This window comes from Eptesicus fuscus, chromosome 6 (assembly GCF_027574615.1).
Source record: "Eptesicus fuscus isolate TK198812 chromosome 6, DD_ASM_mEF_20220401, whole genome shotgun sequence".
Lineage (NCBI taxonomy): Eukaryota > Metazoa > Chordata > Mammalia > Chiroptera > Vespertilionidae > Eptesicus > Eptesicus fuscus.
The window spans coordinates 106526325-106546191 of NC_072478.1; the positions used below are offsets into that span (position 1 = coordinate 106526325).

Below are 19867 nucleotides of genomic sequence, written 5' to 3' on the forward strand. Positions count from 1 at the left end.
CGGCATGAGGTGCTCGCCGGCGACGTGCGTCTGGGTGTGACCGCGGTTTCCTTCAGACTCGCTCACAGGGCGCTTCCCGACCGTGTTCCTGCGACACCCAGGAACGATGGCCGCTTCCCTTTTCTATAAACACCGCTGCTTTACGACGGAGAGTCCACGCTGCTGCGACAGCAGCTTCACTTCGGAGGGCGCTCCTTCACGTCCCGGTGGAGCCCTCGGTGACAAACACCAACCGGCCACCAGCACTCACCCTGGCCTGGCAGCGGCAGCAAAACACTAGAAACAGGGGAAGGCCGGAGGGCGGGCCGGAGGGCGGGGCCGGCTGTTTACTCCCGAGAGTGTCCCCACGGTACAGCCACTCCCCAGGTCCTGGAGCAGCAGAGAGTGTCCCCACGGTACAGCCACTCCCCAGGTCCTGGAGCAGCAGAGAGTGTCCCCACGGCACAGCCACTCCCCAGGTCCTGGAGCAGCAGAGAGTGTCCCCACGGCACAGCCACTCCCCAGGTCCTGGAGCAGCAGAGAGTGTCCCCACGGCACAGCCACTCCCCAGGTCCTGGAGCAGCAGGGGCCGGGGACAAGGTGCAGAGAGAACCAACCCAAACTGAGCAGCGGGTCTCCAGGCGGCAGGGACCCAGCGCCAGGGGCGGCGGCGGCGGCCTCACCAAATTAGGAGACAAACGAGGGGGAGGGGCCCGGGCTGCCTTCTCAGAAAGGGCTGGGCCGGCGCTCCCCCAGGGCCACTTCCTCCGAGAGGCCTGGTTTCCAGGGGGGGAATGGGGGGGTCCAGGGAGGGGAGGGGAGGCGGGCCAGGCTGTTTGTACACACGGGCGCCTCCCTGCAGAGACGCTCTGGGCTGCTAAGCCTTGCGAGGCCCCTGGGGTCTGAAGGCTCAGCTGCATTCCAGAGCCAGAGAGACGGTGTCACACAAACCCCGTCCCAGTGCTGCGCTCCCTGCTCACGTTTTACCGAATGAAAACAGGAAGCCGGGCCTTGTGGGCGGCGCAGATAAAAGGACAGAGTGGGGAGGAGCAGGATGGAGACGCCGCAGCCCCTGACCGACGCGGGACCCTAAAACGAGTTAAATACAAACAGGGTGCCGCCGGGACAGTGGCCGCCCGACTCAGAGCAGCGGTCCCAGCGACACGGCCCAGCGAAAGGGCCTCCTACCCCCCGGAGGCCTGGCCTCCTCCCAACAGCAACTCCCACAGCTCCCTGAGTCTCTTCGCCAGACGCCCCCTTATATTCGGAACAGGACTGGGAGGTACATTTACGTCATGAAGCTCTCCAGGTACAAACCCAGACATCTGGCAGATTATGAACTCATCTATACATATAAAAGCCCAATATGCAAATTGTCCCCACAGGAGTTCAACCGGGAGACCGATCGCTCACTATGACGTGTGCTGACCACCAGGGGCCGGTGCAGAACAAAGAAAGGCCCCGGCCGGCAGCTGGCAGCCAGGGAAGGAAGGCCCTGATCAGCCCTGATTGCTGGCCAGGCCTAGGGACCCTACTAGTGCACAAATTTCATGCACTGGGCCTCTAGCTGTTAATAATGCGGTCCAGGGAGAGGCTGGGGGTCGGGGAGAGGCTGGGGTCAGGGAGAGGCTGGGGGTCGGGGAGAGGCTGGGGTCGGGGTGAGGCTGGGGGTCGGGGTGAGGCTGGGGGTCGGGGAGAGGCTGGGGTCAGGGAGAGGCTGGGGGTCGGGGAGAGGCTGGGGTTGGGGTGAGGCTGGGGGTCGGGGAGAGGCTGGGGGTCGGGGAGAGGCTGGGGGTCGGGGAGAGGCTGGGGGTCGGGGAGAGGCTAGGGTCGGGGTGAAGCTGGGGGTCAGGCTGGGGGTCAGGGAGAGGCTGGGGGTCGGGGTGGGGCCGCCGCTGCGGTTGCCCTGGCGCGTGGAGCACACCACGCCGTCACGGGCCCTCGCAGCTCTGGTGCTGCTGGGTGAAGGGTCAGGACGGCGTCTCCCCCTCAGCCTCAGGCAGCTGCACAGCCTCACACATTCCGAGCGCACTGGCCATGCATCTGTGCGTTGTGTGACCACCACAGCCGTCTAACTCCAGACGCTTCCTCGCGCTGGGAAGAAAGGCCCCTGCAACCACCCAGCCGCGGCCGCTCCCCTACTTCCTGTCCCTGCACCTCTGCCTGCTCTGCTCGCTGCCCACAGCGGCGGGCTGTAGCTTGTGTCGGCCCTGCACATGGCACACCGCTGTCGAGGCCCCACACTGCACAGGCCTCCGCCCGAACCATGTCCACGGAAGGACAGCCACATCCCACGTGTCCACTCAGCGGCTGGTGGACCTGAGCTCTCTCCGCTTTGGTGCTCATGCACCTCTCTGCCGAGCCGGGCGTGCGCGCTCATGAACCTCCCTGCCGAGCCGGGCGTGCACACACAGGAACCTCCCTGCCGAGCCGGGCGTGCGCGCTCATGAACCTCCCTGCCGAGCCCGGCGTGCACACACAGGAACCTCCCTGCCGAGCCCGGCGTGCACACACAGGAACCTCCTGCCGAGCCCGGCGTGCACACACAGGAACCTCCTGCCGAGCCCGGCGTGCACACACAGGAACCTCCTGCCGAGCCCGGCGTGCACACACAGGAACCTCCTGCCGAGCCCGGCGTGCACACACAGGAACCTCCTGCCGAGCCCGGCGTGCACACACAGGAACCTCCCTGCCGAGCCCGGCGTGCACACACAGGAACCTCCTGCCGAGCCCGGCGTGCACACACAGGAACCTCCCTGCCGAGCCGGGCGTGCGCGCTCATGAACCTCCCTGCCGAGCCCGGCGTGCACACACAGGAACCTCCCTGCCGAGCCGGGCGTGCACACACAGGAACCTCCTGCCGAGCCGGGCGTGCACACACAGGAACCTCTCTGCCGAGCTGGGCGTGCACACACAGGAACCTCCCTGCCGAGCCGGGCGTGCACACACAGGAACCTCCTGCCGAGCCGGGCGTGCACACACAGGAACCTCCCTGCCGAGCCCGGCGTGCACACACAGGAACCTCCCTGCCGAGCCCGGCGTGCACACACAGGAACCTCCTGCCGAGCCCGGCGTGCACACACAGGAACCTCCTGCCGAGCCCGGCGTGCACACACAGGAACCTCCTGCTGAGCCCGGCGTGCACACACAGGAACCTCCCTGCCGAGCCCGGCGTGCACACACAGGAACCTCCTGCCGAGCCCGGCGTGCACGCTTCCATGCGACCTTGGGCCCAGTGAGCGGCTGGGACGGATGGCAACACTCTGGGAGCTGCAGACTGTATCCCGGGGGCTGCCTCACTGCACTACCTAAGTTCTACCCGTGGGCTCGTCACACGCGTGGGTAAAGGCAGGAGCACTTTCACAGCACAGTCTAACCCTGGGCTCCGGTGGGGCCCTCACTCGAAACTCGGGTTCCACGTGTGGACACAGGACGCAGCTCAGTCCGGCCTCGGAGCAGAGCCACGCGGGCAAGTGAAACGCGCGCGAGCAGAGGCCGCCGCAGGGTCAGCGCCGAGGCTTCGGTCGGTGCTGGCCTCGCGGAGCAGCACAGCGGGCGGCACTGAGGACGGACACAGGCCCGGGGCCGAGGGGCCTGCCCCCCGCCCTCCCCCCGCCCCAGCAGCCCGCCCCTGGGCCAGGCCCCGGACTTGAGCGGGGGGCCATTTGCCGCTGCCCCTGAACTCTCTCTGCAGGAGCAGGACACACCTACTCACGGGCTCTGCGGAACCGACTCCAGCAACTCAACGTGAGCGGCTCCCAACGTGCGACCAACACGTCTCGGGTGGAAAACAAAGGCGCCAGCGACACGGGGATCATCACAGAGATGAACCCGCACGTGGTTCCAAAGGGGAACGTGGCCCGGGGAGGAAACGGCCACGGGGGTCGTGGTGAGCCTGGTGCACAGGGAGGCAGGCCAGCCGCCAGCACAGCGCCTGCGGCTCGCAGCGGTGCCTGGGGTCCGAGGCCCTGGCAGAGCTGCGTGTGCCTCCCCGGGGCTGACACTGCGCCCGGACGCACAGCCCTGCGGAGACGCCTGGGGCCGGGGGAGGCGAATCGCCAGGTGCGCGCGTCAAAGCTTCAGGGCCACACACATACACACACACACATACGCACGCACATGCACGCACACAGACATGCATGCGCACACAGACATGCAGTGAAGGAAAGAAAACCATGCCGTTCTTCAGGCCACAGGGGAAGGCGGCGCGGGTGGCCGTGGAGACGGGAGGACCAGGGCTGTCAGGTGCCGCCGCCCTGCACGCCGACCTCTGGTGGCAGGTTCCCTCTGGAACTGCCCGAAGGCAGATGGGGACTCACACACTGTGTTAAAATGCTCTCGTCTTAAAAAAGCCGGTGCTTCAGAAGGCCCTGACGTTTCAGACTGGCAGCGTGACGAGCTGGGCGGGACTCTGCTTTGTGAGAGAATTCTCCAGAGACTTGTGCCAGGAGCCAGGTCCCCAGATGCTCCTACAGCCTCAAAACGCCACCCAGTGCATCTCCAGCTGCGCAGCGAACACGCAGACGCCGCACATCCGTCCACTCTCCCCCTCAGCACCCCTGGCGCCCAGGCCCCGGCCTGGAGAGGAGCCGGGAGCTCCGGGCTGAGTGCTCACCTGATGGTGCCGGTCGGGGAGGGGATGGGGCTGACCAGGCTCCGGAGGTCCGGCTCCGGAATGTGGATCCTCAGAGGGGAGATCTGGGGGTAGAGCGGCCGCAGCGGCGAGGCGGGGGCCTCCTCCTGGTGGTAGAGCGCCGTGAACTGGATCTTGATGGCCGTGCTGGGGAAGCGGAAGGTGCACCTGCGGAGAGGGAGAGCGGCGTCAGCTCGGAGCAGACGAGGAGCGAGCCCGCTCAGGAGGGGAGCCCTGCACCCGCCCTGCGGGCACAGCCTCGCGGCGGCCCCGTGCTCCGTCGGGCACTTCCTATGCTGACATCACGGCTCCTCTGTGCCGGGAACAGGAGACAGGAAGAGCCCAGCACCGGTGACGCCATCCCCAGCGGAGGCCCCAGCAGCCCCTCACGTCCAGGCTGACGCGCTGCCCACGGCGTGGTGACACAGGGAACCCCGGCGAAGCGGCCGCCCCGACAGCGACCAGCCCGAGCGGCTGCGCGGAAGCAGCTCCTGTGACAGGCGGGCCCGAGGAAGCACGCACACGAGCGCCCACCTCAGCCACGCAGCACCGGGCAGGGCCGCGGCTCTCCGTCACGGCACGGGCCGGGCCAGCAGCCGCTCCGCACGCCCGCCAGCCCAGCCCCGTGGACACGGCGAACGGCCCTCACGCCAGTCCCCTTCGCTCTTCGTGAAACAACAGCTTTTACGACACAAGACTTAGAACGGGTCGCCCGGGTTCCAAGACCACGAGAGCCGCCCCGGAGACCCACGCCCACGCTGTGACTCGGGGACGGGCACCTGCTCTGCGTGCCGCCTGCGCCCATCGCAGGGAAAGCCGGGATCCCACGGGCTCGCCCGGCCGGTGCCGATGCTCCCGGAGACCGAGCACAGGCTGCACGGGGTCCCAAAGGGGCGCCGGGCCGGCAGGGGCCCAGGACGCCGCCGACCCACAGGCCCTGCGTTTCTAGTTCCAAACCAAAACGGGACAAAGGCTCTGACGCGCCCGCTGCTTCCGCGTGGCGCTGCTGACCCTGCACACCAGAGGTCAGGGCTGGGGTGTCCGTCACGGTCGGCACCACCCATGGGTCTGCCTAGAGCCACCGGGGCTCTGGAACCATCCTGCCTGTTTCTGCTTTAAGCCGCGGCTAAAGCCACACTGACGTCCTCCACCTTCTCCACACACATGTGCACACGCACGCACACGCACACGTCCCACAGCGTGAGACATGAAGGCAACGATAGCGACACACATCTGAGGACAGTTCCCAGGGCCTTTGCCTGTCTCTTCCTTCGGCTGCTACAGAGGAACGAACAAGCCTGCCTGCCTGCCAGGGCGCACCGCAGCCTCGCCGTGCGCCGCGAAGGTCTGTGCGGAGTGGCCAGGCCACCCGGTCACCCAGAAGGGGACGCGCTTCGGCTATGAGCGGCGCAGGCAGACGCGAGTCGTTGCAGACGGTGTGGGCGAAGGCGAGGGCTGGCGCCGGTCCCGAGGGAAGCTCTCGCCTGGGGATCTGAACACCGGTTCCAGCCCGAGCGCCGGGCCTCTGAGCCTGTCCCTCCACCACCGAACGGCTTGCTAACCAAAGGGGCTCTGAGCAGCGGAGAGCGCCTCCCTCCGAGGCCTCCCAGGCCCAGCGAAGGCGGAGGACTGAGCGCGCGGCGGCACCCACGGGCCGGGGATGCGCTGCCCCGAGCCGAGCACCGGTGACCGTCAGCTGACACCTGCCCGCCGGAGGGGACGTTTCCAACTCAGGCTGAACGGTAAGCCTTTCCCACGACTCCCTGCAAAGCTGCTTCACGGCGTCTCCTGACTCACTCCCCAAGCCACCGCGCAGGACACCCGCGGAGGAGGAGAAAGCGCCAGGAAGCGACGTGCCTTTAAGCGGGTGTGGCCGGGTGCTGGCGTCCGCCCAGTGCGCTCCCTTACCGTCTGCAGCTGGTCCCGGCCCGCGCTGGGCCAGTGAGCGAGCTGGCCGTTAAAGCTGCTCCCGAGGGCGCGCCACGCTCTCCCTGGACCGGCCACTCGGCGCCCGCCTGCAGCAGGGAGGCTCCGGGCAGGCGAGCTGGACCCGCGGGCCGACGGCCACAGAAGCCGGGCCTGAGCAGAGACGGGCGGGGTGGCTGCACCGCAGGGCGGGGCTGGGACGGCAGTGACTGCCGCTGGGCGCGCGTTTCTCTCAGGGCTGACACCTGGGCTCAGGCCGATGTGGCGATGGCTGCGACACGCTACAGCCCGCTGGCCGGAACAGTTTAAATGGACTGACACGGGACTGACACGGGACAGCGCTGACTCGTGTGCACACAGCACGTCCAGTTCTCTTTTGCCTTCTCCCTCGACACTGATTTAAAGAAACTACTTTAAGCCCTGGCTGGTGTGGTTCAGTGGATAGAGCGTCAGCCTGCAGACTGAAGGGTCCTGGGTTCGATTCCGGTCAAGGGCACACGCCTGGGTTGCAGGCTCCATCCCCAGTAGGGGGCGTGCAGGAGGCAGCTGATCAATGATTCTCTCCCTCTCCCTTCCTCTCTGAAATCAATAAGAAATATATATAAAAAAGAAACTACTTTAAAAACCCCGGGTGGCCTAACCCACAGACCTCACAATGTGGCCCAGTCACAACGTCACCTGCTCATTGGGCTTGATGGTCACTAAGTACAAGACACGGCCTTGTCCCACAGGGCGGACATTCTTCAAGATCTGGCTCCCAAGGCCTCCTCCTCCAGGGAGCCCTCTTTGATTGCCCGGCTCATCCTGTGCAGGGAGTTAGGTCATGCTGTTCCCTGCACATACGGCACACGCGTGCCTGTGCACTCTTCCGTGTACCAGGAGGTACACGCACATAGAGTGATGTGTGGGTACAAGGCAGAACGAGAGAATTCTCCACATGGCATAACACGCCGCAGCAACGCGGAGTGAGGCTCTGTGCAGCCTCCAAACAGAGACGTTCTCAGACGTTTCCCATCCAGCCTCATCGGCAAGGATGCGAGAACACGCCTTCGCCGCGCTGAGCAGAATCAAGCAGGCGAGGATCGGAGGGCGTTCGGGGGCAAGGAGAGCGCCGTCACCATCCCACAGAGCGGGAGCCGTGCTCTGGCGGCTCAAGTCCCCACGGCGCTTAGAGGCCACGTGAAGAGGAGCCGTCAGGGCCAGCCCCACCCGCTGGCCAGGGGGCTGGGCAGTCCCCCTGCAGGGCCGGCAGGGTGTGGGGTCCCTGGCAAGGCTGCCGTGGGTCTGGGTGTCGCGAGGGGACTGGAGTGGTCTGCAGTGCTGGGTGTCTGCCTGTCCTGGCCCTGGTCCGATTGAGACAGTCAGGGCCAGACTGCCCCCCTGTGCAGACCGCTCCCCTCCCCCGGCCGTGGGCTCTCCTCCACCCAGGCCACCTGAGGCCGCCTCCTGGCAGGACTGGCACCTCCTGCGAGAGGCCCAGGGAGTGACCACAGTGACGGAGACTGAGAAAGCGTTTGCCAGGAGCTCGGGCCACCAGCTCACCAGCTCACAGCGGGCAGGTCAGAGCTCGCCGCGCCGCCCAAGAGCGAAAGAGAAAGCGGAGCTGCGACGGAGCCGGCTCCACTGGGGCAGCAGCGCGCACGGCCGGCGCCGGCCTCAGCTGGTGTGAGGAGCGGGTGCTGCCCGTGCGGCCCAGGGCACCACGCCTGCCCACGCCCAGCGGGGGCCCCAGACGTGCTCCGGCCGAGGCTCCAGGGAAAACCCCTCGCAGGCCCTCGGCTGAGGAACACCGCCCGCCACGGACACCAGCGAAAGCGAGCATCTGGGCACATCCTCCGGAGTTTCCAGGACAAGACGCTGGTGGCCACGGGCGGGAGCGCGAGGAAGGACGGGAAGCTCAGCCGTCTCCTTGGTGTCCGGCTTCAGGCAGCAACAGAGGTGCCGTCCGTCACCCAGGCACCCCCCCCTGCACCGGCTCAGCCTCGTCTCCTCTCCCGCCGGGCCGGTGGGCCAGGACGGGCAGGGAGAGGAGGGCACGGGCAGGGCACGGCCTCTGGGGGCTCACGCCGCCCCGGAGGCGCCACGCGGTCCTGCTCCTGCAGGTAAAGAGCTGCATTTACACCGATTCAGCCCAGTTCTCAAGTGGAAACTGCCCTTCACTGGACACCGAGGGCCCGCCCGCCCGTCTCTCCCACTCAGGCCACGCGCTGCGGTCACCACCGCCAGAGACCCCCGGCCACAGGGGCCACGGGAGACGGCTGGGGTTTCCACCCGCTCGAGCGCTGCCTCCAGGACCAGAGCGGGACAGCCCGCCGCACAGCCGCGGAGCGAGCCCGGGCACTCACAGCACGGGGCTCTCTGAACGGAACGCTCTTAGCAATGGAGGTGGCAACGAGGCAAAAACAAACACACAAAAACCATCCCAGAGCCGTTCACGGCCTCTAAGGAGAAACATGCCGCCATTCCACGCGGGGAAGCGCAGTGTGAGGCCGTCTGGGACCTGTCCGTCCGCCCTCAGGAAGCACGGTCACACAGTGGGGGAGGGGCCGGCTCGGACAGGGAGGCCGGAGGTTCCAGGCCGCACCCTCGGGTCCGAGTGCGCCACGGGCAGCGGCACAGACAAGCCCCGAGCGCAGCGTGCCCCCAGGGCCTTCCCCACGGAGGACGGCACGGCCAGCACCTGGCAGCCACCAGGAAGCACTGGGGGTCCCCTCCCCGCCCACCAGGCCGTGTCAGGATTTAAATCAGACCCAAAGGCTTCCAACATCGCACCCGCGTGTCCTGGGAACATGACCAGCCGTGCTACAGGAACGAGGGAGATCTCAGACACAGGAGAGCAGCGCCAGACACCACGCAGCACGCGTGTCCGAACCCCTGGCCGGGCTGCACAGCGCCCGCCACGCCCGATGAGCAGGACGAGACCCGGCCCGTGAGGAGTGGAGGCTCCCCGTGGGCCCGCCGCGGGCTGTCACTCTGCGGCCCCGGAGACTGGAGTGAGGGGTGAGAACTGCTCAGGAAGGACTCGCTGCCACGTCCCAGGTCTGGCAACAAAGGCACCCTGCGGGAAGGTGAGGGAGGCCGGAGGATGAGCCCAGAGACCCCCCCCCCGCCCCGTTTGGAAACTGAAGACAAAGCCGTCCCGGCGGCCAGAGAGAAGGTGAGAACAGCCCAGGCGGGCTGGGAGCGGGCGGGGGGTCCTCAGGACCCGAGGCAGGGCCACCAGGAAGGCCAGCAGAGGGCTCACCCGCGTTTCACCAGGAGGCCGCGAGGCCGCAGACCCGCTACGGGGGAGTCACGCCAAACCACACGCGGGCACATGGGAAGAACTCAGAACTCCACAGCAAAGAGCACTCAGGCCAATCAGCAAAGGACACGCACTCGCACACGAGAAGACACCCATGTCGCCCATCCCCACGGATGTCACCGAGGCTGCCGCCCTGTCTGGACGGATCCTCGTGCGCCGGGGCGGGAACGGACAACGGCGGTTTCTTCAGCAGCACGTAGGTCCTGACACGGCTCAGCCACTGTCCCCGGCGCGTGTCCCAGAGAAGGGACAACACGTGTCCACGCAGAACACGGACGTAACCGTCGCAGCAGCTTTTTTTTTTTTTTAAATATATTTTATTGATTGTTTACAGAGAGGAAGGGAGAGGGATAGAGAGCTAGAAACATCGATGATAGAGAAACATCGACCAGCTGCCTCCTGCACGCCCCCTACCGGGGATGTGCCCACAACCAAGGTGGATGTGCCCTTGACCGGAATCAAACCTGGGACCTTTCAGTCCGCAGACCGACGCTCTATCCACAGAGCCACACCGGTTTCGGCGGTCGCAGCAGCTTTATGTGGAACAGCCCGAAGCGGAGCCAGCCACATGTCCCTCAGCGGGAAGGCTGCGCCGGTGGGAGCCCCGCCCGCGGACGCGCTCGCTCGCTCGCTCGGCAGCTGGAGGAGGCGGGATGCGGAGTCTGAAAGAGCCAACTCGAGAGGAACGTCGGTCCACGTACGGAAGGTGCTCAGGACGACAGTCACGGAGCTGCGGGCGGCTGGTGTGACGTCGGCTGGTGGGGCGGGGGGGGGGGGGGGGTGCAGCGGTGGCGGTGATGCAGGTCTGCACGTGTGGTCACGGACAGCCACACACACGCAGTTTCCTGGTTTGGACGGTGCCCCACAGTCACTGAGGTGTCCCAGTGAGGGAGCGGGTGAAGGGTACGGGCCTCTCCCGGGAACCTGCGATGACCCCCAACAGGAGCTGCAGGCGGCCAGGGGAGCCACAGCAGGGACCGCCCCTCCATCTGAAAACTGAAGTAGCCGGGGAGGATGCGGAAGCTCACGGCCGGCCCCCACGTCGACCGGGTCTGCAGACACTCGCCAGGACCAGCGGCCAGAAGGCGGCAGTACTGCGCCCACACAGAAGCCAGGCTGTCCGGCTCGGCCAGAACGCGAGCTCACGGCTCAGCCGCCCCGACTCGAGGCCGCGGTCGGTCCTCGCGCGGAGGAATGCCAGCCGTGCCCCCGGGAGCGGACTGCTTGCTGCAGCTAAAAATACCCCGGCCCAGGGCCGCCGCAGGAGGAAGTGCTTCCTTTTATAGGTGAAGACGCAGGTTCCCGGAGAGGACACGGCTGCCAGCCCGGCAGGCGGTGGGTCAGATGTCGGCCAGGACCCCGGCGCTCGGAGCCGGTGCCCCCATCACAGTGCTCACCCGCCCTTCTCCCGGAAGGCGCTTCACTGCAAACACCCACACAGCCAGCAGCCAGCACTGACTTTCATTTCTAAAAATCAAGCCATGTCCTGGCCGGTGTGGCTCAGTGGATAGAGCGCCGGCCTGCGGACTGAAGGGTCTCGGGTTCGATTCCAGTCAAGGGCACATGCCCAGGTTGCGGGCTCAAGCCCCAGTAGGGGGCGTGCAGGAGGCAGCCGATCAATGATTCTCTCTCATCATAGATGTTTCCATCTCTCTCTCCCTCTCCATTCCTCTTTGAAATCAATAACAATATATTTAAAAGTAAATAAATAAATCAAATAAAAAAATCAAGCCACGAGCTCGGAACGACTCATAAATTGCAGGCGAATCCCAGGCGAGTGACACGCACGGCCTCTGGAGGCAACCCCGAGCCTGCCAGCGGGAGGCGGCCCCGCACGGGCCGGAGGAGCCCTCGCAGGGTGTGCGCCCGCCGCGGACCGGGGCCCGGGACGGGGAGGGACACGCGGCTCCCTTCCTCGTCCCGCCCTGGGCCAGGCCGGCCGGGCTGGGCTGTCTCAGCTCTGAGTCTTACCCGGTGGACGCCGCTGCCGTCGTCCCTCTGGGAACGAGGACCGTGGTTCCCACACCTCTGTCCCAGGCCCCCGGCGACAGGCCCAGGGGAGGGGCCCCCCAGCCGCTTCCTGCGCTGCATTCCCACTTGACCGAGCAGCGCTGCGGGGCCGCGGGGAGGAACGCTGCGGGCGCTGCGGGGCCTGCGTCAGAGGCCAGGCCGCGCCCGGTCTCGGGGCTGCACAGCCACCAGCAAGACCCCTTGCGTCCCGTCAGCCCCGCAGCCAGTCTCCCCGCACCCTCTGCGCCCGCTCGGCTGGGCTCTGCTCCGTCAGGCTCCCGGGGGAGGCCGCCCCCGCCCCTGCACCCGCGCCCAGGGAGGCCTCGCACCTGCCAGGCACCCGCAGCCCGCCGCCCGCAGCCCGCCGAGGCAAGCACGTTCGGGCTCTCTCCGGGAGTGAACCCGGCCCGGCGGCAAATGGCAGCCCCAGCGTGTTTCCGCACCAGAGGAAGCCGGGAGCTCGGCCGGCCACGCCAGCCTCCACCCCACGGAAGCCATGTTTCCTGTGGCTCACCCTGCCCCGAGGAGAGGGAGCTGGCGGGTCATTTCATTGATGCGCCTCCCGTAGGAGACGCACGTGGCTGCCCAGGGGGCCGGCCGACGGCAGGAACAGACGGTCGCCCTCACCCCTTTGAGCTCTGAAATGTGAGGAGCTACCACTTCCCCGAAGACATTGAACCCAGAACGTGAGGCTGCGCCTTAGGGAGCAAACCAACAGGAAGAGCCCGCTCCTCAGACCACGTCCCAGCAGCTCGCAGGCACCCGCCGCCCAGAGAGGGCAGAGCCCCGCCCACGGGAAGAGACGGGACGGGAGCCCGTGTCAGCGGAGACTCGCCAGCGTCCTCGAGGTGAGCGAGAGGTCAAAGGGCAGGCCACCGGCCCTGGTTCCCGCCCTCCACCCGGCAGGGCCTCGCCCAGGCCGCACACAGAGCTGCCGTCACCACAGACGGGCCGTCTCCTCCAGCGCAGGCTCACACCACTGCCAACCGTGCTGAGCTGTCGCCGTCGATGACTTAGAACCTACGTGGCCAGCAAACGAGCGGCAGGAAGGGACTAGACAAGCAGCTCGCGCGGCGGAGCCACCTCACAGGGGGCGGCTCCAAGCGGGGGGCACGGGGGTGGGCTTGCCCACAGACCTACTGCCCGCTTCAGCCGTAATTCTAAAATAAAATCCTGCTCGCAGTTCTGCACAAGTCACAGCTCTGAGCACAATCTTACCTTATAATAGACAAATATGCAAATTGACCGCACCTTTGCTACGCCCAAGCCACACCCACCAACCAAGCCACGCCCATCAACCACGCCCACCAGGAAACCGTTGCAGGGACGCTGGGGTGCGGCGGAGCCCAAGGCCCGGAAAGCCATCCGGGGCTTTCCGGGCCTTGGGCGCCAGCCGGGTGCCTGCTCCTGCGATCGGGTCGCAGGGACGCTGGGTGCAGCCGAGCCCAAGGCCACTGCCCAGGGCCAAGCCGGGACCCTGAAAGAAGGTAGAAGGCGGTGGCCACAGCCAAAGCCTGGGTCCCCGGTGCCGGCAGAAAACTGGTGCAGGCAGCCAGGTGAATGAAGGTCTATTGCACGAATCTTCGTGCAAACGGGCTACTAGTTTAAAAATAAACGCCCCTCCCGACAAGTGGAACTACCAGCGCGGGGATGAGTCAGCGGCGGCCTCAGCCCCGTCACAGCCCTGCGCACTGGTCAGTGCAAATGGACGGACGGGGCGGGTGCGGAGCCGGGCAGCAGGGAGGACAGAGACCGTGTGCGGACAGGGCGGGTGTGGAGCCGGGCAGCAGTGGGGACAGACCGTGTGCGGACGGGGCGGGCGCAGAGCCGGGCAGCAGTGAGGACAGACCGTGCGCGGACGGGGCGGGCAGAGCCGGGCAGCAGTGAGGACAGACCGTGTGTGGACGGGGCGGGCAGAGCCGGGCATCAGTGGGAGGACAGACCGTGTGCGGACGGGGCGGGTGCGGAGCCGGGCAGCAGTGAGGACAGACCGTGTGTGGACGGGGCGGGTGTGGAGCCGGGCAGCAGTGAGGACAGATCGTGCGTGGACGGGGCGGGCAGAGCCGGGCAGCAGTGAGGACAGATCGTGTGTGGACGGGGTGGGCAGAGCCGGGCAGCAGTGAGGACAGATCGTGTGTGGACGGGGTGGGCAGAGCCGGGCAGCAGTGAGGACAGATCGTGCGCGGACGGGGCGGGCGCAGAGCCGGGCAGCAGTGAGGACAGACCGTGTGTGGACGGGGCGGGCAGAGCTGGGCAGCAGTGAGGACAGACCGTGCGCCGACGGGGTGGGCAGAGCCGGGCAGCAGTGAGGACAGACCGTGTGCGGACGGGGCGGGTGCGGAGCCGGGCAGCAGTGAGGACAGACCGTGTGTGGACGGGGCGGGCAGAGCCGGGCAGCAGTGAGGACAGACCGTGTGTGGACGGGGCGGGCAGAGCCGGGCAGCAGTGAGGACAGACCGTGTGTGGACGGGGCGGGCGGAGCCGGGCAGCAGTGGGAGGACAGACAGTGTGTGGACGGGGCGGGCAGAGCCGGGCAGCAGTGAGGACAGACCGTGCGCGGGTCCAGGCGGCACACAGCATGTCAGACAGGCGCGGCCACTTCCACGTGGCAGGAGGTCGGTGCAGAGCAGCGAGCTTTGTCTACCCGAGTGCTCCCACCAGGGAAGGTGGGGCAGCCAGGTCCAGCCGCTTCTTGGAGACGCTGGTTCCCGGATGGTAGGTCATGGCGTCGCCTCTGCATTCCCTTCGGCAGCGACCCCCGCTGCTCAGGGAGTGGGCCGCCTCCCGTTCAGCTCCTTCCTGTTCAGCTCCTCCCCGACAGACGGACGGACCGACGGAGCGCTTCCACGTGGAGGAGCCCGTTTCGGAGGCAGGGAGGGGCGGCACAGCGAGCGGGACGCAGCTGGCCATCGGCGCGGCGCCGGCCCTCACGCCCCTCGGGTTTGGGAAGGGCAGATGGACCGGAGCCGATGAGCCGGCACCGGTGCCGCCTGGTTTCGGACCATCTCCCCATCCTTCCTCTCACGCCCTCGGCACTGGCCTCCCCCCAGCACCCAGCAGCCCCCTGGCACCTGGGTCACGGCTGCCTGGCGCCCTGCCCGTTCCCCACCTCGGTTCCTGTTACACTCAGTCCACCTCCTGTGCAAGCCGAGCTCCGAGTCCTCCTCCCCGAGGGCACGGCACCTCTTCCCTGCGCACCCGCCCCGTGACTGACGCCCCGACACATCGCACGGGCCTGGCCTGGACGTGTGGGGGGGCGATGGAGGGGTGTGGAGGGGCGATGGAGGGGTGTGGGGGGCGATGGAGGGGTGTGGGAGGGGCGATGGAGGGGTGTGGGGGGGCGATGGAGGGGTGTGGGAGGGGCGATGGAGGGGTGTGGGGGGGGGGCGATGGAGGGGTGTGGGGGGGCGATGGAGGGGTGTGGGAGGGGCGATGGAGGGGTGTGGGAGGGGCGATGGCGGGGTGTAGGTGGGCGATGGCGGGGTGTGGGGGGGTGATGGAGGGGTGTGGGGGGGCGATGGAGGGGTGTGTGGGGGCGATGGAGGGGTGTGGGGGGGATGGAGGGGTGTGAGAGGGGCGATGGAGGAGTGTGGGGGGCGATGGAGGGGTGTGGGAGGGGCGATGGAGGAGTGTGGGAGGGGCGATGGAGGGGTGTGGGGGGGCGATGGAAGGGTGTGGGGGGGCGATGGAAGAGCGATGGAAGGGTGTTGGGGGGGGGATGGAGGAGTGTGGGAGGGGCGATGGAGGGGTGTGGGGGGGCGATGGAAGGGTGTGGGGGGGCGATGGAGGAGTGTGGGAGGGGCGATGGAGGGGTGTGGGGGGGGGATGGCGGGGTGTGGGGGGGCGATGGAGGGGTGTGTGGGGGCGATGGAGGAGTGTGGGAGGGGGGATGGAGGGGTGTGAGAGGGGCGATGGAGGGGTGTGGGGGGCGATGGAGGGGTGTGGGAGGGGCGATGGAGGAGTGTGGGAGGGGCGATGGAGGGGTGTGGGGGGGCGATGGAAGGGTGTGGGGGGGGCGATGGAGGGGTGTGGGGGGGCGATGGAAGGGTGTGGGGGGGGCGATGGAGGGGTGTGGGGGGGCGATGGAGGGGTGTGGGGGGGCGATGGAAGGGTGTGGGGGGGCGATGGAGGAGTGTGGGGGGGCGATGGAAGGGTGTGGGGGGGCGATGGAGGAGTGTGGGGGGGCGATGGAAGGGTGTGGGGGGGCGATGGAGGAGTGTGGGGGGGCGATGGAAGGGTGTGGGGGGGCGATGGAAGGGTGTGTGGGGGGGGTGGAGGGGTGTGGGAGGGGCGTCCAGGCCGCCGGACCACGCTGAGCCCCCTCCAGCCAGGTGCACGGGGCCTCTGACACCTCCCCACGAGAAGCCCCACTGGGCACGGCAGTACGTGACCCAGCCCCCGGATGCGGGCCCACGTGAAGGGGGACGGGAGGAGAGGTTCCCTCCCAAGGAGAGGGCGTCGCAGACACGGGGCCAGCGCGGGGAGCCGGGCGCCAGGAGCCAGGAGGCCGTGCCCCTGCTTCCCTCTGACTCAGTGGGGAGCGCTAGAAGCGGCTCACTCAGGAGGCCAGGGGACCCCAACCCAACCTGCGCCTCTGCACCTCCCGGTCCCGGGGTGGGGGCGCCAGCAGCTGTGAGATCCCCGCGCAGGCGGCACAGTGCCTCTCCGGCGCTTCTCGTTTCTGCGGAAACAGACACAGGCCGCACGGAGGGCAGCGGTGCCGCCTGTCACCGGCTCCCCTCGCCACACGCCTGGATTGTCCGTTTCCTGTGAGCGTGGACTTGCACGTGTCATACTAAAAAGCGTGAAATAACAACGGTTGCACAGAAATATGCCAGAAGGGCGAAAGTGTGCTTTTTTTTTTTTTTCTCTCTCTTAAAAACTGGCTCCTCCAGAAACAAATGACACTGAAGAATTTTAATTTTTTAAAAACTAGAGACTGAGCTCATCAGACAAGCTCCCCAATACGGCTCAGAACTCAGGACGCCCGGCTCGCGGCAATCGCACGCAGTGACCTGGCTCCTCTGGAAAAAGTCATTGTGCATAGACGACATCTCCGACGAGATGGCCCTCCACTCCTTTAAAAGCCACTGACTTTGGCCGGCCGGCGTGGCTCCGTGGTTGCGAGTCGACCTATGAACCAGGAGGTCAGGGTTCGATTCCCAGGCAGGGCACGTGCCCCAGTTGCAGGTTCGATCCCCATTGTGGGGTGTGCAGGAGGCAGCCGATCGATGGTTATCTCTCATCATTGATGTCTCTCTCTCTCCCTTTCCCTTCCTCTCTGAAATAAATAAAAAAAATATTTTTAAAAAGTTACTGACTTAAAATTTTACCCATTTAAAAATTTATCTTGTTAAAAACACATCATACCTCCCTGGCTTCTCAGAAGACAGTAGACAAAATGAAATTACTATTCTGAAATTTGTTAAAAGATGAAGGCTATAAGAAGTTATAATAAAATTTGATAAATTATTGATTAGAAAAAGTAAAAACAGCCCCGACCAGATTGCTCAGCGGTTAGAGCGTCAGTCCACACCAAAGGGTCACGGAGTCACTTCCCGGTCAAGGGCACGTACCTGGTGCAGGTTCCCACCCCGGTGAGGGCGTGTGGAGAGGGAACCACTGATGTGTCTCTCACTTCAATGTTTCTCTCTCTCTCTCTCTCTCCCCGCCCCCCCTCCCTTCCTCCCGCTCTCTAGTCATCAATGGAAGAAATGTCCCCGGGGAAGGATTAAAACAAACACACACACACACACAAAAAAAGAAAAAGGAAAAATAAACACAAGCATCAAATCCCAATGTCAGAACCACGGTCCAATCCTCGAGGTTAGCAGCACACCGGTAGGTAAGAAACTCAGAACACGTCACCCTCACGCGCGGGTGCAGGTGTGCACACAGAGGGGGTGCTGGGCCCAGACAGCCGAGCTGGGCCCCGCACGCAGGGAGGGCGCCCGCACTGCGGGGAGAGCGCCTGCTGCTCCTCAGAGGCCTGGGTCAGGTCCCCGTTCTGACAACCGCCGCCCACTTCCCCTCCAGGCCCACAAAGGCCGGCGGGCACTCGGGCAGAGGCGGCACCCGGGACCCCGAGGGCTGCGGACGGCCAGGCGCGCAGCACAGCGTGCGGAGCCGGCCAGGCCCGCGGCGCCGGGGAAGCGCGGGGTTAGGGCGGGCGGGTGGAACGGCTGCAGGGAAGGCTGCGGCCCACAGGGCCGTGAAGACCGTCGGTGACTGTGATGGGCCCACGATCTTCCCGGAGAAGTGGGAATACACGCAGCGTGACGCCACACCCTTTATTAAACCGCACCCCACCACCAAGTGCACGACGCGGCCTCGCGGACGCCCGCGTGTGGAAGCAGAGGCAGGAAGCGGGGGCCGCTGCCTCTGGACGCGGCAAGGAGGCGGGCGGGGGGCCCAGAGGCAGCGGCGTCGGCAGTGCGCGCTCCTTTAAGGCTTACACACGGCACACTGAACGCAGCGGCCACGTCTTCGTGGGTAACATACGCCCCGTCACCCGCGGAGCTTTTCCGGACCTCGTCAGCCTCGAAACGCTCCTGAGCTCTGTACCGAGCGCTGCGCGTCCATCTCCCGCTCCCAGCTCCCCGGCGACACCGGGGTCGTCTTCCCGTTCTCAGAAGCAGCTCCGAGAAACACAGGAAACAGCCCTCTCTCCGCTCTGACCACCACCTCCAGAGCCGGGGTCCAGGCGACGCCACGCCTGCTCCCTGCCAATGCGACCCCGACCCTCCGACCCCGGCGGTGATCAGGCCTGCGCCCCGGGCATCAGCTCCAGGCACCGAAAGCCTCCACGCCGACGCAGCTTCCCTCCCACTCAGGTGCGGCGGGGCACCGCGCCCTCTCCGCCAAGCCCCATGGCGGCGGTGATGGCGACACGGGCGCTGGCGAGTCCATCTGTGCGCCAGCCCTGAGGCGGGCGCTGTGACACCCCACGCAGTGTGTCCGCTTCTCCTGACCACGCCGGCGGGCAGCGCACCGGCTCCAGACGAGGAGGCAGCGCTCGGGGCACCGGCTGGAGGCGGAGCCGGACCCGCCCAGAGCGGATTGCTTTCGCAGTCAGAGCGCTCCCCTCTGCTGGTTTACTCATTTTGCAGCAATTCACAGGGCGCCCACAGCGTGCCAAGCGCACTGGCAGGTCCCAGGGCTGCAGGAGGGAGCCCGGTCCCGCCCGAACACGCACTGCCGGCTCCCACAGCAACCACGCGCCGGCGGGAGGGGAGCCCCAGGGACCCCCGAGAGGCTCCGGGAGGCCGCTTAAGAAAGCGGCTCTTAGGCCGTCCGCGCCGAGATGCCTCGGCAGCCCTCCCGGTCCGGCCGGGAGCAGAAAGGAGCCGGCGCTGCCCGTGTCACCGGGCGGCTCTCGGCAACGCAGCGACAACAAAACGAGCGCGACGCGGCCGTGGAAGCAAGAGACAAAGCCGCCTCCATGTGCGGGGAGCGCGGCCTAGACGGTGGTCGACAAACCGCGGCTCGCGAGCCACATGCGGCTCTTTGGCCCCTTGAGTGTGGCTCTTCCACAAAATACCACGTGCGGGCACACACGTACAGTGCGATTGAAACTTCGTGGCCCATGCGCAGAAGTCGGTTTTCAGCCTGGGCGAGTCTATTTTGAAGAAGTGGTTCTAATGCCGAGCCACACTCAAGGGGCCAAAGAGCCGCATGTGGCTCTCGAGCCGCAGTTTGCCGACCACTGGCCTAGAACACACACAGCCGTTTGTGCCCGACGACAGCTGAGGCCCAGGGACGCCCCTTCCAGGTCCAGTCCGACGCGCACCCTGAACGTCACCAGGATTGTCCAATGAGGCGCGTCCACGTTGAGAGACACCGATAAAACGACGCTGCTTTCTCTGGAGAGTGCCGGTCAGTCCAGACAACGGAGGCGGAGGGGCTGCGCGGTCAGGAGCCGGGGCGGGAGCGGGCCGGGCGGCGGCCGTGCCCAGGATGCTGTGGGGTGACGCAGACCTGGGCCGCGGGGCAGGCGGGAGCACGGCAGCGGCGGG

At 66.6% G+C, this 19867-nt stretch overlaps 1 protein-coding gene across 2 annotated transcripts in view; it reads right to left on the reverse strand.

Annotated features, from left to right (window-relative positions):
• FOXK1 (forkhead box K1) overlaps nucleotides 1-19867 on the reverse strand; it is a 42335-nt gene that overhangs the window by 12830 nt on the left and 9638 nt on the right. For both annotated transcript variants that reach the window (XM_054718244.1, XM_054718245.1), the window contains exon 2: nucleotides 4595-4780. In XM_054718244.1, the coding sequence (XP_054574219.1) occupies nucleotides 4595-4780 (186 nt within the window). The remainder of the gene's footprint in view (nucleotides 1-4594; nucleotides 4781-19867) is intronic.